General features: G+C 34.5%; 1 protein-coding gene across 2 annotated transcripts in view; it reads left to right on the plus strand.

Annotated features, from left to right (window-relative positions):
• Positions 1-15,071, plus strand: part of LOC126880404 (zinc finger protein ZFP2-like) — an 82,774-nt gene that overhangs the window by 59,279 nt on the left and 8,424 nt on the right. The window contains exon 5 of one of the 2 annotated variants that reach the window (XM_050644241.1): positions 551-8,244. The exons of the other annotated variant lie outside the window; for it this stretch is intronic. Coding sequence (XP_050500198.1) covers positions 551-1,737 — 1,187 coding nt within the window. The 3' untranslated portion in view covers positions 1,738-8,244. Of the gene's footprint in view, positions 1-550; positions 8,245-15,071 lie in introns of those variants that run through there. 2 annotated transcript variants of the gene reach the window in all.

Consider the following 15,071-nt stretch of genomic DNA (forward strand, 5'->3'; position numbering starts at 1 on the left):
GAAATGTTCAAATTGCCAAGAGGCAGGTGGGTGGCAGCTTTAACATTGAATTTAAGCGAAAAGCAATATTTATTTATCAAATAAACATGTTTTCCTGTTTTCTGACAACAGTAAAACGTATTTTAAATTAAATAAATTACGTATATTCTTCTTTTTGTCTCAATTAATTTAATTAAAACATTTTTTTTGAATACCTTGTATAAATAATTATGTTATTGTTTATATTAGTGAATAGAGAATTGAATACCCTTTCAAATGAGCTATCACATGGCCCCTATTCTCATTTAAAAAATCACCGATCACGTCATTAAGCCCAGATGGATGCCGTCACTAGTATGATATATATGTCAAAGAATTGTAATTTAAAAATAAAAATCGACCTGTTCCGAGATTTTTCGTTAAAGTCGCCGGTTTACGAAATAATGAATTTATGCGTTACTTTATGGACGCACTGTATTTCAGCCATACACTACACCATACTTTTATCAAAATTTTCTTTTCTATTACATTCTTCTGAAATACAAAAATATTTATTCTAGTTATTTTTTAGGCTTTCTTGGAGAGGAAAACATATCGGAAACTACGAAAACAATACTTGTACATTCATGTGATAAAGAACAACCTATAGAAGAAAAATCAAATTGTAAAATTTGTTTTAAGCAACTTGTCAATAGAAATTCATTATACATGATTCAACACATGATAGTTCACACGGGAGAAGAGCCTTATAAGTGTGGAATTTGTTTTAAACAATTTACTCAAGCGAATGATTTGAAAACACATTTGAGAGTGCACACCGGGGAAAAACCTCACAAGTGTGAAATTTGTTTAAAGCAGTTTAGTTATCAGTGTGATTTAAAAACACATTTGAGAGTACACACTGGTGAAAAACCTTATAAGTGCGAGATTTGTTGTAAGCAGTTTAGTAATTCGAGTAATTCAAAGAGACATATGAAATCGCACATTGGGGAAAAACCTTATAAGTGCGAAATTTGTTTCAAGCAATTTATTGAAGCAAGTGATTTGAAAAAACATTTGAGATTACATACTGGGGAAAAACCTTATAAATGCGAAATTTGTTTCAAGCAATTTACTCAGGGAAGTAGTCTGAAAACACATTTGAGAATGCACACTGGAGAAAAACCTCACAAGTGTGAAATTTGTTTTAAGCAGTTTAGTAGAGCAAGTCATTTGAAAGTACATTTGAGGAGGCACATTGGGGAAAAACCTTATAAGTGCGAAATTTGTTTCAAGCAATTTATTGAAGCAGGTGGTTTGAAAAAACATTTGAGATTACATACTGGGGAAAAACCTTATAAGTGCGAAATTTGTTACAAGCAATTTACTCAGGGAAATAGTCTGAAAACACATTTGACAATGCACACTGGAGAAAAACCTCACAAGTGTGAAATTTGTTCTAAGCAATTTATGCAAGCAAGTGATTTGAAAAAACATTTGAGATTGCACACTGGGGAAAAACCTTATAAGTGCCAAATTTGTTACAAGCAATTTACTCAGGGAAATAGTCTGAAAACACATTTGACAATGCACACTGGAGAAAAACCTCACAAGTGTGAAATTTGTTTTAAGCAATTTATGCAAGCAAGTGATTTGAAAAAACATTTGAGATTGCACACTGGGGAAAAACCTTACAAGTGCGAGATTTGTTTTAAGCCATTTACTTATTCGAATGGTTTAAAAATACATATGAGGTTGCACTCTGGGGGAAAACCTTAAAAGTGCGAAATTTGTTTCAAGCAATTTATTCAAGCAGGTGATTTAACAAAACATTTGAGATTGCACACTGGGGAAAAACCTTATGGCGGCGTTCATACTCGGGCGATAGCCGATAAGCGATATTTTATCGCCACGGTGTATTGTTAGGGAGGTTCAAAAGAATGAACGATAAATCGCCGCGACCATTCGATGATGATGGAAGCACAATTCATTTGAAGACATTGTAATGGCTTATTGGTTTAGGCGTAGAATGAGAAGAAAAAGAAAATACCGGGTACATCCTTATAATCTGATCAACGCGCACCATAGCTCAGCTGTTGTTTCCAGAGACCTGTATCAACACGAATTATTAAAGTTCAAAGACCAGTATCTTTTATTTCTGATGCAATTCCCCTTCATACAGTGCTCGTCACATCTGTCTTACTGTAAGCAGGAAGGGTATAGTTCCAGATGGTCTGCCGAGCTTTCACTAAATTAATGAAAAGAATCACAGTACTGTATTGTTTTCTTCTTGACAGTGTTAACAGTTTGAAATATTGTATGAGACAAATCGCGAGGAACATGAGGACAACATATCACTTGCGATATGTTGTGGAATCGCGCGGAAGTGAACCTTTTTTATCGTCTCTATTTATATTTTAAGTACTGTCCGACAGGGATCTCGTGAATTGGCGGAGTTTGTACTACGCAAACTGAGAAAACTTTAGGGCAGAGAAAGATGGGAGTATACTGGAAGATTTACACTTGAGTTCACGCTGGAAAATCATTAAAATTTTTACAATGTTGTCAATATGTAGATGATCGCGGTAATATTAGGTATTTTTAGTACGATACTATCTAAAGAAATGATATTGTTCCGAAGCTATTTACTTGTGGTATCTTATGAAATTTACTATTTTATTTGGGAATAAGCCACAATTTAAGTTTGAAATTAAATTTATTTGACTTTTCGACTTTCACTTCGGAAATTGTTATCAAAATACAAAACAATAAACTAAACAAATTTTGTTTTGGTTGCTTTATCTGACTCATTCATATTAAAAATTCAGACATATATTATGCCTACATTTTAAAGTGGATGATTTAATGATATTGTCAATATTTATGATAGGAAAATATAAATAGTAAATTGCTAAAGAAAAGAGATTTTGAAATAATTTAATGATTAAAAGAATAAGGAAAACATTTTTGGTTAGGTATGATAGTGTGAAAAAGCTCTACATAACGTGACATGTTTTAAAGATACACTCCCCGGCAAAAAATACCGGCACTCAAAATTTTTGATTAGGTTTGACAAATTATATATTTATTATTTTTACTCCGATTTTGAATATTCTTGTATCAGTTTGTAGGTACAGTCACAATCACTGAATACTTTACACCCTTTAATATCCAGTGGCCAATTTTTTGAATTTTTACCTCGTTTAAACGCACCTTTTACTTCAAAGTGACGTTACCAGTGGCGGACCCAGAATAGGTTGATTAAAACTAAAAAATCAAAATAAAATAAATCTATTTTACAAAATTTAACAAAACGGAAAGTACAGAAAGGCATTTTTTTTTTAAATAAAATTGAGTTAAAATTATTGAGTTTGGTAATTACTTTTGGTTTTGCGCGTGATATAAACGGCATTTTGGACGCTTTTAATAACTTCTTATTTTATTTTTCAATACGCACTAAAATTTTTGACAAGCAATTTGACATTTAGTAAATCCGTACGACACTGCGATTTTACAGTATTACAATATAAAAATAAAGGTGTAAACTATTCAGTGATTGTGACTGTACATGTATTGACATCGTTTATTATTATACCGGCAACAAAAAATTTTTGCTTAGATAACATTATACGGGGATGAATGGAAGCGTTGTATTTTCTCCTAACTTTAAAAAATTCTGTGAAAAATTGAAGGGCTATTTTTGTTTCATAATCCTTTCGTCTTATCTCGGAGGCATCCCTAAGATTTTGCTTTTTTTTTCATTATCCGAACATCTCTTTTTTTGTAAAAGCTGTAAATAAAAACTATGAAACAAAAATATTAAGACTATGACTATGAAAAAGACTATGAAACAAAATCAGCTTTTCAATTTTTCCACAGAATTTTTTAAAGTTAGGAGAAAATACAATACAATATTTAATATTTAAATAAGGTAATAATCATTCATTCATTATATTCACGGTTACACATTCGACAAAATTATTTTCTAATAAAATTATTTTTTCAATTTAACTGTGGCTAATTTCTCAATCAAAATAGTTAAGGATCTTTAGAAGAAGAAATCAATAGAAGAGAAGAGAAAACGCTACAATAATTGTATCTCACAATGAAAAAAAAATTATATGCAGAAAAGAAATACATTTGATTTTTATTAATATATGTCCCAGGCAACCAAACGACGCTTTTATAACGTAGATAACACGTCATAAAAATGACCAATTGACGTGTTTCTATGACGTAGTACTGACGTTGAAAATCACGTGTATTTGTCTCATCGATTTGACGTCATAATTGTGACTTTTAAAACGTAATCGTATCTACGTTTTTTTCACGTCGGTAAAATCACGTCTTTAATACTTTCAAAAAGTGACCTCTTTCAGATGTTTCAAAATAGTATAAAAAATAGGTACATAACATGAAACCTATAGGCCTACGTCCCATGTGTCGAAGATATAAGTACTACCACTTGTTTAAGATCGCTAGAAGCATCATAATTCTGCATGATTGTACCAGCCCTCACATCTTAGAATTTTCACTAGTTATATATACCTATATACTTACTGTGTCAAAACTGAAACAACATATATATGAAACTAATAAATAATTTATTAACAGTTATCCAGCATACTAATATCTTCATTTAACGCTTAATTAAAAACAAATAAACATAACCTCAAATAGTTGTCAAGAAGAATTACTGCATTAAACTAACTCACTGAGCAAAAACACATAAAAATCGCTTAATTTACACGTTTCTTCAACTAAATATCTAAATGAAAAGTCTTATTTTATCACACAATGCACAAACCACGTAAACAATAAATGAGAAATTTCTTATGAACATTTAGCGTTATCTATACCCAAACGAAATTGTTTGGAGTCAATACAAACAAACAAGCTCCTCCCAATTTTGTGACGTCAGACTTAGGCTGTCTGAAATTAAAACGTTTTTTAAACGTAATTTTAACTTCATTAATCTTACGTATTTAAAATCACCTACAAAAGACGTCTATATGACGTAATGTTTAAACCGTGTTATATTCAACCAAAAACTGACGTTTCCTCAACGTTATATGACGTCACTTGGTTGCCTGGGGTATATAATATATTACAATTTATGTAGTTATCTTTACAGTTTTTAATTTTATCAGAGTTCTGAAAAGAACTTTTGCATAAAACGAGTACAACTAAAATGAAAAGAAATAATGCAACACTGTCAAAATATCGAATAGCTCACAGTAGAACGTCTGGCGCAAGAATGCTTTTACTGGACGTGGCTAAACCCCCACTTTCCACCCAGTTTTATGCGCGGTGACAACTTTATTTCACGAGATCCCTGTCGTACTGTATTTGTTTGTGCGTATCGCCTATCGCATATCGTTTACGATATATCGCTTATCTTTTATCTCCCGAGTACGAACGCCGCCTATAAGTGCGAAATTTGATTCAAGAATTCTGCATTGATAACGACCTAATCATCACGAACACTTTCTTCGAACATAAAGAAATACATAAAATAACCAGAGAGGTTCCCCAACGAAATGAAAAATCAATAATAGACTATATCATAGTTTCTCGGGAAACAAGAACTAGAATCAAAGATGTTAGAGTAAAGGGAAGCTTCGAAATAAGTAGTGATCATTATTTACTAGAAGGAAAAATTAAAATAAGCAGAAACGAAGTTGATAAGACTCAGGAACCTACAAGAAACTACAGCGGAAGAATTAGGACATACAAACTAAGGAATATCGAAACCAGGAATAAGTATGTAAAAGAAACAGAAAAAGAGTTTGAACAGATTGATAAAAGTGAACATATAAACAATGTGGAAGTTAAATGTACTAGATTTAAAGAAATACTCTTGACAACGGCAGAAAACATTTGTGGATTTACAAGAAGAAACAACAAGAAAAAACAGACGTGTTGGTAAAATGCAGATATTAAAAAAGAAGTGAAAGAGAAGAAACGTTTATGGAAAATGTATCTACAAAACAGAAATCAGTTGGTCTACGATAAATATAAATACCAAAGAAACAAAGTTAAAACAATGGTTAAACAAGAAAAACAAAATGCATGAGAAGATTTTGGGAAAAGTATGGAAGTAAATAGAACCCATAATAATAAATTATTTTACCGAGTCCTAAAAAATATGACAAAGGAACCACACATGAAGCTTCAGCAGGTTAAAGATCGGAATGGGAATATAATAACTGAAGAAGACCACATTATAGAAAGATGGAAAGAATATTTTATGGAACTTTTAAGCAAAGACAAGACAACAGCAGACAGCAAAACAGTAACGTTAAACAATACAACCACAAAAGAACAAGATGTAATTGGGGACAATAAAATACAAATGAATGAAGTGGAAGATGCCTTAACCCAACTAAAAATAGGCAAAGCTGCAGGTATTGATGGAATAGATGCCGAGTTGTTGAAATATCTGGGAGAATTGGGCAAAAAGGAACTTTATGAACTGTTAAACCTAACATGGAAAACTAAAAAAATACCGAGTGACTGGAACACGGCTATAATATTGCCTATACACAAAAAAGGAGATTCTAGAGAATGTGGAAATTACAGAGGCATATCGTTGCTCTGTTCAACATTAAAAGTCTACGAAATTATCCTAGAATCCTCCGGAATTTAGTCGAGCCTAGATTAGCAGATATTCAAAGTGGGTTTAGACCAGCACATAGCGCCCAGGACCATATCTTCACTCTACAGCAGATCTTCGAAAAAGCCATACTAAAAGATGAAACGGTATATTTGGGATTCCTAGATATGAAAAAAGCTTTTGACATGGTAAGCAGGAAGGGAATATGGCAAAGCTTGACAAATAAGGAAGTGGATATGGAACTGATAACCACAATCCAGAGTTTGTATTGCAATACCATAAATCAGGTAAGAACAGGCAATCTTATTTCCAGCAAATTTACAAATAACGACGGTGTCAGACAAGGAGGGGTATTGAGCCCCCTACTGTTTATCTGTGTAACAGACGAAGTAATTAAAAAATGCTGCCCAAAAACAAAAAAATATACCATAGGATACAGAAATCTACAACAAATAAAAATCGAAGCCTGTGTATTTGCAGATGATATTGTTATTGTGGCAAGAACAGAAAGAGCTCTGGAGGAGAACGTAAGAATCTGGGAGGCAGAATTAAAAAATTACAATCTAATAATTAATATGGAAAAAACAAAAGTAATGGCAATATCCAAGAAAGATATTAACTTAAATATTGAAATCCAAGGCAAAAAAATAGAACAGATAGATACATTTAAATACCTTGGAATAATTTTAAATAAGATAAGGGGACACAAGAAGACGAAATTGGAAATAGGATAAAAGCAGCCACAAGACCATATCATTCGCTGTATAAAAACTTCTTCAATAAAAAAGAAATAACTAGGAAAACCAAAATGATAATATTTAAAACAATTTACGTACCTATCACTACATATGGAGCAGAGAATTTTGTATTGAACGACAAACAAGAAAAGAGATTGCAAGCAGCGGAAATGAGGTATTTAAGAAAAGTTGTGGGAGCTAGGAGAATCGATAAAAGACGTAGCGAAGATATTAGAAAAGAATTAAAAGTAAAACCATTAAAGGAAACAATTCATGAAAAGAAATTAAAATGGACTGGGCACTTATTTAGAATGAACGACGGCAGACAGGTTAAAATGACATGGGAAGCGAGGCCGATAGGGAAAAACAGGAGAGGCCGACCATGGAAAACGTGGAATACAAGTGTGATGGAAATATTGCAGAATAGAGGAAAATCGTGTCAGGAAGCCAAAGAATTAGCTAGGGACGGAAAAAAGTGGCGTAAGTTCACAGAGAATAACGAGTAAAGAAGACACTTCGACACCTTACGGTATAAGAGGAGCATCGATTATGTTATGTATTGTTTCAAGAAATTTATTCAGGCAGGTTATATGAGAAAATATTTGAGTTTGCACACTGGGGAACAAATTTACAAGTGTGAAATTTGTTTAAAGTAGTTTGCTCATAAGCATTATTTGGATATACATAAGAACGTTCACACTGGCAAAAACCTTGCAAATGTGAAATTTGTATTAAGAAATTTAATCAAGCACATCATTTGAAAAAACATTTGAGAGTGCACACATTATAAGTGTGAGATTTGTTTTAAGCCATTTACTCATTCGAATAGTTTAAAAAGACATATGATGTTGCACACTGGGGGAAAACCTTAAAAGTGCGAAATTTGTTTTAACCCTTTTGTTTTCAAATATCAAAATAAAAATGTGAAAACTGTGTTTTCTTTCTTTTAATGCCCTTCTAGAATAGAGGGAACTTAGTTACAATTTCTAATTCAAAAAGATACTATAAACCATAACACAACATAATTTAAAATATGTATCAAAGAAAAAAAGTTGCTTTTATTTTTGGTTTGTCCACTAAAGATGATTAAAATCGAGAGAGAATTCAAATTATAGCTGCCAGCCCAAAACGAGCCCTCATTGGTCGTGTCGTCATATCATTGTAATGTTTAAACTCAGCGCCATTAATTCACTACGTTTTATATTCATTTACTTGTAACCATTTTATGGTGTATTTCAGTTTTATATATATTTATACAGCGTGTCTGGTAAAGAATGAGCCATAGCTTAACCTTAAGATTCCTGAGCTTAAAATAGGTCTATTTAAGCTAACATACCTTAGTACGAAAGTTGATAATAACCGAAATACAGGGTGTCAAAGTTAAACTTATATTTTATTTATTCTTGAATATTTCCTGACATGCATGGGATAACAGCACGAGATTTGGTAAACGGGTGTTTTTTGGGATGAGAAATCTAAATTCGCCACCAAAAATTATGTATTAGTGGGCGCCACATGCGTCTTTCAGCGCTCATTTAATACGTTCAATTTTTTTATCCCCCACTCTACATACTTTTTGAATCAAAACTTTTATTCTCTTAATATTTTTACTTATAAAAGGTATACTACATTCATCTCGCTAAACTCAACTGTTTTCGAGATAAACGCATTTTACTTACTTTAGATACTTACATTAGAATTAGCTTCACATCCATGATAATACCTTGAGAATGAACTAAAATGTCTTTAATGTCCTTTGTAACCACTTTATCTCCGTTTCTTGTATTAATAAGTTACCATTTTGAAGCACCTAACATTATCACTACATTCACATACGTTAAACGACGTCCGAAAACCACTCAGTAGGTATGTTTCTGCGCCTGACATACAAATTTGAGGCATACGAATTTCAGCAGAGCCTATTTTACTTCAAATCAGGAGCGAGCCACTACATAATTTTTGGGCCCTTAACAAAAATTTAATAGTAATAGTAATAATAACATTTTTTTGAATGTATTAATTATTTAATTTTTTTTTAACTAAGTTAATGGCATTGGCATAGCCAAAAGGCCAGTCATGTTTTCTTATAGTTTTATCAACCATTGCTTACTTACAATTATATATGTGGTATATTAATTATTTAATAGAAATATAGTTTCACTAGACATTTAAATTTTTATTAACAATAAATAAAAATTATATTTAAACAATTAAACATTGTTTAACTGTTTAAAGTGCAAAAACTACCGTGGAATTTCTTTACTATGTACCTACAGCATATACAGTCCTCACGTAAGTAGGTATATTATAAAATAGCGGCTCTAGCAGAAAAAAAATATTGGATAGTATCAGACGGGGAAGACCGACATCATCATCATCATTCTCTTTGCCTTATCCCTATGCGGGGTCGGCTTCCCTAATTGCATTTCTCCACACAATTCTATCTTGGGTCATATCAATGTTAATCCCCTTTACCAACATGTCCTGCCTTATCGTCTCCGCCCAGGTCTTCTTTGGTCTTCCTCTCCTACTCCTACCAGGAATCTGCACTTCAGCTATTCTTCGTATTGGGTGATTAACGTCTCGACGTTGAACATGACCAAACCATCTTAACCTATGCTCTCTCATTTTGGCATCAATTGGTGCCACACCTAGACTTCCCCTAATATACTCATTTCTAATTTTATCCTTCTTTGTCACTCCACTCATCCATCTAAGCATTCTCATTTCCGACACATGCATTCGTTGTTCCTCTTTCTTTTTCACTGCCCAACATTCAGTTCCGTGCATCATAGCCGGTCTTATGGCTGTTTTATAGAATTTTCCCTTCAACTTCATTGGAATTTTTCTGTCACACAGCACACCACTCGCTTCCTTCCACTTCATCCATCCAGCCCTAATCCTACTGCATGCATCTGCATCTATTTCTCCATTACTCTGTAATACCGATCCCAGGTACTTAAAACTATTGCTTTTCACAATCATTTCACCATCCAAAGATACCATTTTATTTGTAGTAACTCCATCTTTAAATGAACATTCCAAATACTCTGTTTTTGTCCTACTAAGTTTTAAACCTTTTTCCTCCAGGGCTTGCCTCCACTGTTCCAGTTTTTGTTCTAAGTCTCTTTCACTATTTCCTATCAACACTACATCATCAGCATACATTAGGCACCATGGAATACTACCCTGTAGTTTCGCTGTTATCTGGTCCAAAATTAATGAGAATAAATAAGGACTAAGCACCGAGCCTTGGTGCAATCCTACTTTCACCTGAAATTTATCAGTCTCTCCCACACCTGTTCTAACACTAGTCGTTACTCCCTCATACATATCTCTCACAATCTTTACATATTCGCCAGGGACTCCTTTCTTATTGAGTGCCCACCACAGAATCTCTCGAGGAACTCTATCATATGCTTTCTCAAGATCAATGAATACCATATGAGCGTTGGTCTCTTTATTCCTATATTTTTCCATCAGTTGCCTTACAATGAAAATTGCATCTGTTGTTGATCTGCCCTGCATAAAGCCAAATTGATTATCGGATATTTCAGTTTCTTCACGTATCCGTCTATCAATTACTCTCTCCCATATTTTCATGGTGTGGCTAAGTAGTTTTATAGCCCTGTAGTTTGTGCATTGCTGTATGTCTCCCTTGTTTTTGTAGACAGGTACTAATATACTGCTTCTCCATTCGTCTGGCATTTGTCCAACTTCCATAATTCTATTAAATAGACCTGCTAGCCAACTTATTCCTGTCTCTCCCAATGCTCTCCATACTTCCCCAGGAATATCATCTGGTCCGACTGCTTTTCCTTTCTTTAATTTTTGAAGCGCTTGAGCCACTTCCTCGTTTGTTATTCTGGTAACCATTGCTGTTACTGTCTCCGTTAACTCCACAGGCTGTCTGTTAAATTCTTCATTTAATAAACTGTCAAAATACTTTCTCCATCTCTTTTTGACATCCTTTTCGTGAATTAGTATTTTATTATTTTCATCTCGGATACATCTAATCTGATTAAAATCTCTTGCTTTCTTTGCTCTCTGTTGGGCTATTTTATATATCTTTGCTTCGCCTTCCCTGGTATCAAGTTGATCGTATAGGTTTGAATACGCTTCTGCTTTAGCTTTTGCTACTGCTACTTTCGCTTCCTTTTTGGCGACCATATAGTTTTGAAGATATATGTCCGATCTGGTTTCTTGCCACTTTTTATATAATTTTCTCTTCTCTTTTATTTTTCCTTGTACTTCATTTGACCACCACCAAGTCTCTTTATCCTCAAACTTCTTTCCTGACGTTTTCCCAAGTATTTCAATAGCCGTCTCTCTAATAATATTGGCCATTTTTCTCCAAATTGTGTTAGGGCTTCCTTTCATGTTCCAACATATTTTTTCTACTATTCTTTCCCTGAATAGACCCTCCTTCTCATCTTTTAGCATCCACCACTTGATTTTTTGTGGTCCTCTCCGATATTTTTGTTTAGTTTCGCTTTTTACTTCGATGTCCAGAACAAGCAGCTTATGTTGTTGGCTTACTGTCTCACTAACTATTAACTTGCAGTCCTTGCATTCACGTATGTCTTCTTTCCTTATCATGAAGTAGTCTATTTGGGATTGATGTTGTCCACTTTTGTAGGTAATAAGTTGAGTTTCTCTCTTTTTAAAGAATGTGTTAACAATCGCCATATCCAATGCTGTTGCTAATTCTAGCATGTCGTCTCCAGCTTCATTTCTAGTTCCAAAGCCTAATCCCCCATGTATTGTTTCATATCCTGTCTTGGCTTGGCCCACATGTGCATTGAAATCACCTCCTATTATAACTCTCTCCTCTGCTGGAATATCACTCATTACGTCTCCTAATTGGTCATAGAAAGCTCTTCTTTCATTCTCACCCAGCCTTGTTTGAGGAGCATACACACACAACATTCAATACCTCTTTATCAACTACAAATTTCACTGACATCATTCTATCACTCGTTCTGACAACTTCTACTACGTTATCTTTCATTTCACTATCAGCAATTATACCAACTCCATTTCTAGTGTTACTACTCCCTACATACCACAATTTATATCCATCACTTAGTTCTTTCGCCCTTTGTCCTTTCCACCTAGTTTCTTGAATACAAGCAATTTGAACTCTTCTTCGTTTGAGCGTATCCACTAACTCCAGACTCTTACCTGTAAGACTACCAAGATTCCAAGACCCTATCCTGATTTTTCTAACCTGCAATGGTGTTCCCCCTGAGATAGTCCTCACCCGGAGATCCTAATGGAGGCTCATTTTACTTCCGGAACATTTTACCTCAGGAGATGCCATCATTTCAGTATAAGTTTTTATTGCGTTTGGAGAAGGTCTTTTCATTATTATGGCCTGAAAAGCATATACAGTCCTCACGTAAGTAGGTATATTATAAAATAGCGGCTCTAGCAGAAAAAAATATTGGATAGTATCAGACGGGGAAGACCGACAATGGATCAAATATTTACAGTCCAGCAGGTCTTGAGCAAATCATGGGAACACAACACTGATGTTCACAACGTGTTTGTAGACATTAAACAGGCATACGACTCAGTCAAAAGGAACAGACTATACTAAAAATTGGCTGAATTGGCATACCACACAAGCTAATTAGACTCATCAAAACCACAATGGATGAAACTCAGGCATGTGTACGAGTACAAAACCACCGGACAGACTTTTCCAAAATCTCGCAGGGATTGAAGCAGGGGATGGGCTGGTCCCAGCATTGTTTAACTTGGCACTGGAGTATGCGGTTACGCAAATGCAAACTGGACGAGGAAACTTACTGACCAACCAAATGGTTCAACTGGCCGCTTATGCCGATGATAATATTATGAGTAGAACATCAACAGGAGTACAGGAAACATACGCAGAGTTAAAAACGTAAACGAAAAGCCTAGGTCTGGAAATTAACACAGAAAAAAACAAAAATAATAATACATACGAGAAGAAATATAGTTTCACAAAACATACATGAAGGTGACATTGAAACGGTTGGAAAATTTACATACCTGGGAGTAGAAATATGCCGACGGATCAGAGGATGGAGAAATGCGGAAGACAATAACGCAGGCATGTGTATACACCGTTCTTAGGCGTCAACGCCCTTCGGTAGGGATCTATGAAGGAGTATCACCAAGCCGCAAGCCCTTATCTCTTGCCGTACCGCTCCTCCATAGGCCGATCCGACGCCAGTTTATCCAGACCAAGCCGTAGACTCTATCGAGTTTTATACTACGGCGTTGGCCTTTTATAAATTTCATGACCTAGCTGAGGCTCGAACCAGCGACCGCAAATCCACTAAACTTGTCGATCGACTGCGCCCCAGCTAACTGGACCGTCAAGACCGACCGAATAACGCAGGCAAACAGAGCTTATATTACCTTCTCCCATATATTTCGGTCTGAAAGTGTCCACCGAAATACAAAGATGAGAATCTATAGAACCTTAATTCGACCAATAGCATGCTATGGAAAAAAACATCCAAAAACAAACTCGACATATTCGAAAGGAAAGTACTGAGGAGAATACTAGGACTTGTGAGGAAAAACGGAATCTTCAGAATTCGGTACAACAACGAGCTTTATCAACTTTATAAGGAAACACCCACTGTCAGACTTCATTAGAATACAAAGATTGCAATGGGCCGGACATGTGATAAGAATGGGAGAGGATAGGCTACCAAAAAGAGCAATGAACGCTAGGATACAGGGAAAGAGACCGGTTGGAAAGCCAAGAAAGCGCTGGGAAGACACAGTAAGCAGCGATGCACAAGCATTTTTAGGAGTCCCTGTATGGAGAAGAGTAGCAGATAAACGGGTGGAGACAAAAAATAAAGGAGACCAAAGCTTAATTTGGGCTGTAGTGCCGTAGAAGAAGAAAAAGAACAGGATATGAAGACGAGCTTCCTTTTTGTGCACTGTTTTGAGGTGTAAAATATGATATATTGCATCTTTTTGTACTTACCGTTCCTGGTTCCTGTTCTCTTAATTTGTGCTTTTTTCGTTTTTCACTGCCACTTAAATGTTTGTAACTCATGATAGTAACGAAACGATTACTTAGTTAAGAAAAATAAGTGTTTAAAGAGTTTTAATAAAACGACTAATGGTTAATCAATAGATTTGTTGAACTAACTTAAAAAAGCACAGGACTGAAAACTAATGTCGACTTTACACTACATGATTTATCATATGATTTTTCCCATGACGAGCCACATGACAATGCTTATGACAAAACGAGCCGTATAAACAATGCAAAATCATATGACAAATCACACAGTGTAAACATGTAAATTTCACTCCATGACCAAATCATATGACAAATCACATGATAAATCATGTAATGTAAAGTCGACTTAATACAAGCAAGCAATAACTCATTTTTGCAGAAAATGGCATCAAATATCAAACTAAACATTAAATTTAAAAGTGCATTTTGAATAAATACTTATTATGACAATACGTGACAATACCTTTTGTTAATCCTACCTCTTTTTAATCCTTCAGAGTGGTGTCTAAATTTCGCCTGTTGTTATTGATGCCGACAAGGCAATCTACCTACTCTTATAGCAGTTTTATGATAAGAAAGGTTTATGATTTATGAATATAACTAACCTAATTTGTTATCATTTATAATTTTCTGTTCGTAATTTTGAAAATTTATTTTGTTTTTTCAACAAAAATATTCTTTTAGTGATCTTTTCGGGCCCCATTAAAATGCGGGCCCGAAGCAG

The sequence above is a fragment of the Diabrotica virgifera genome, chromosome 2 (genome assembly GCF_917563875.1).
Source record: "Diabrotica virgifera virgifera chromosome 2, PGI_DIABVI_V3a".
NCBI classification, from domain to species: Eukaryota; Metazoa; Arthropoda; class Insecta; order Coleoptera; family Chrysomelidae; genus Diabrotica; species Diabrotica virgifera.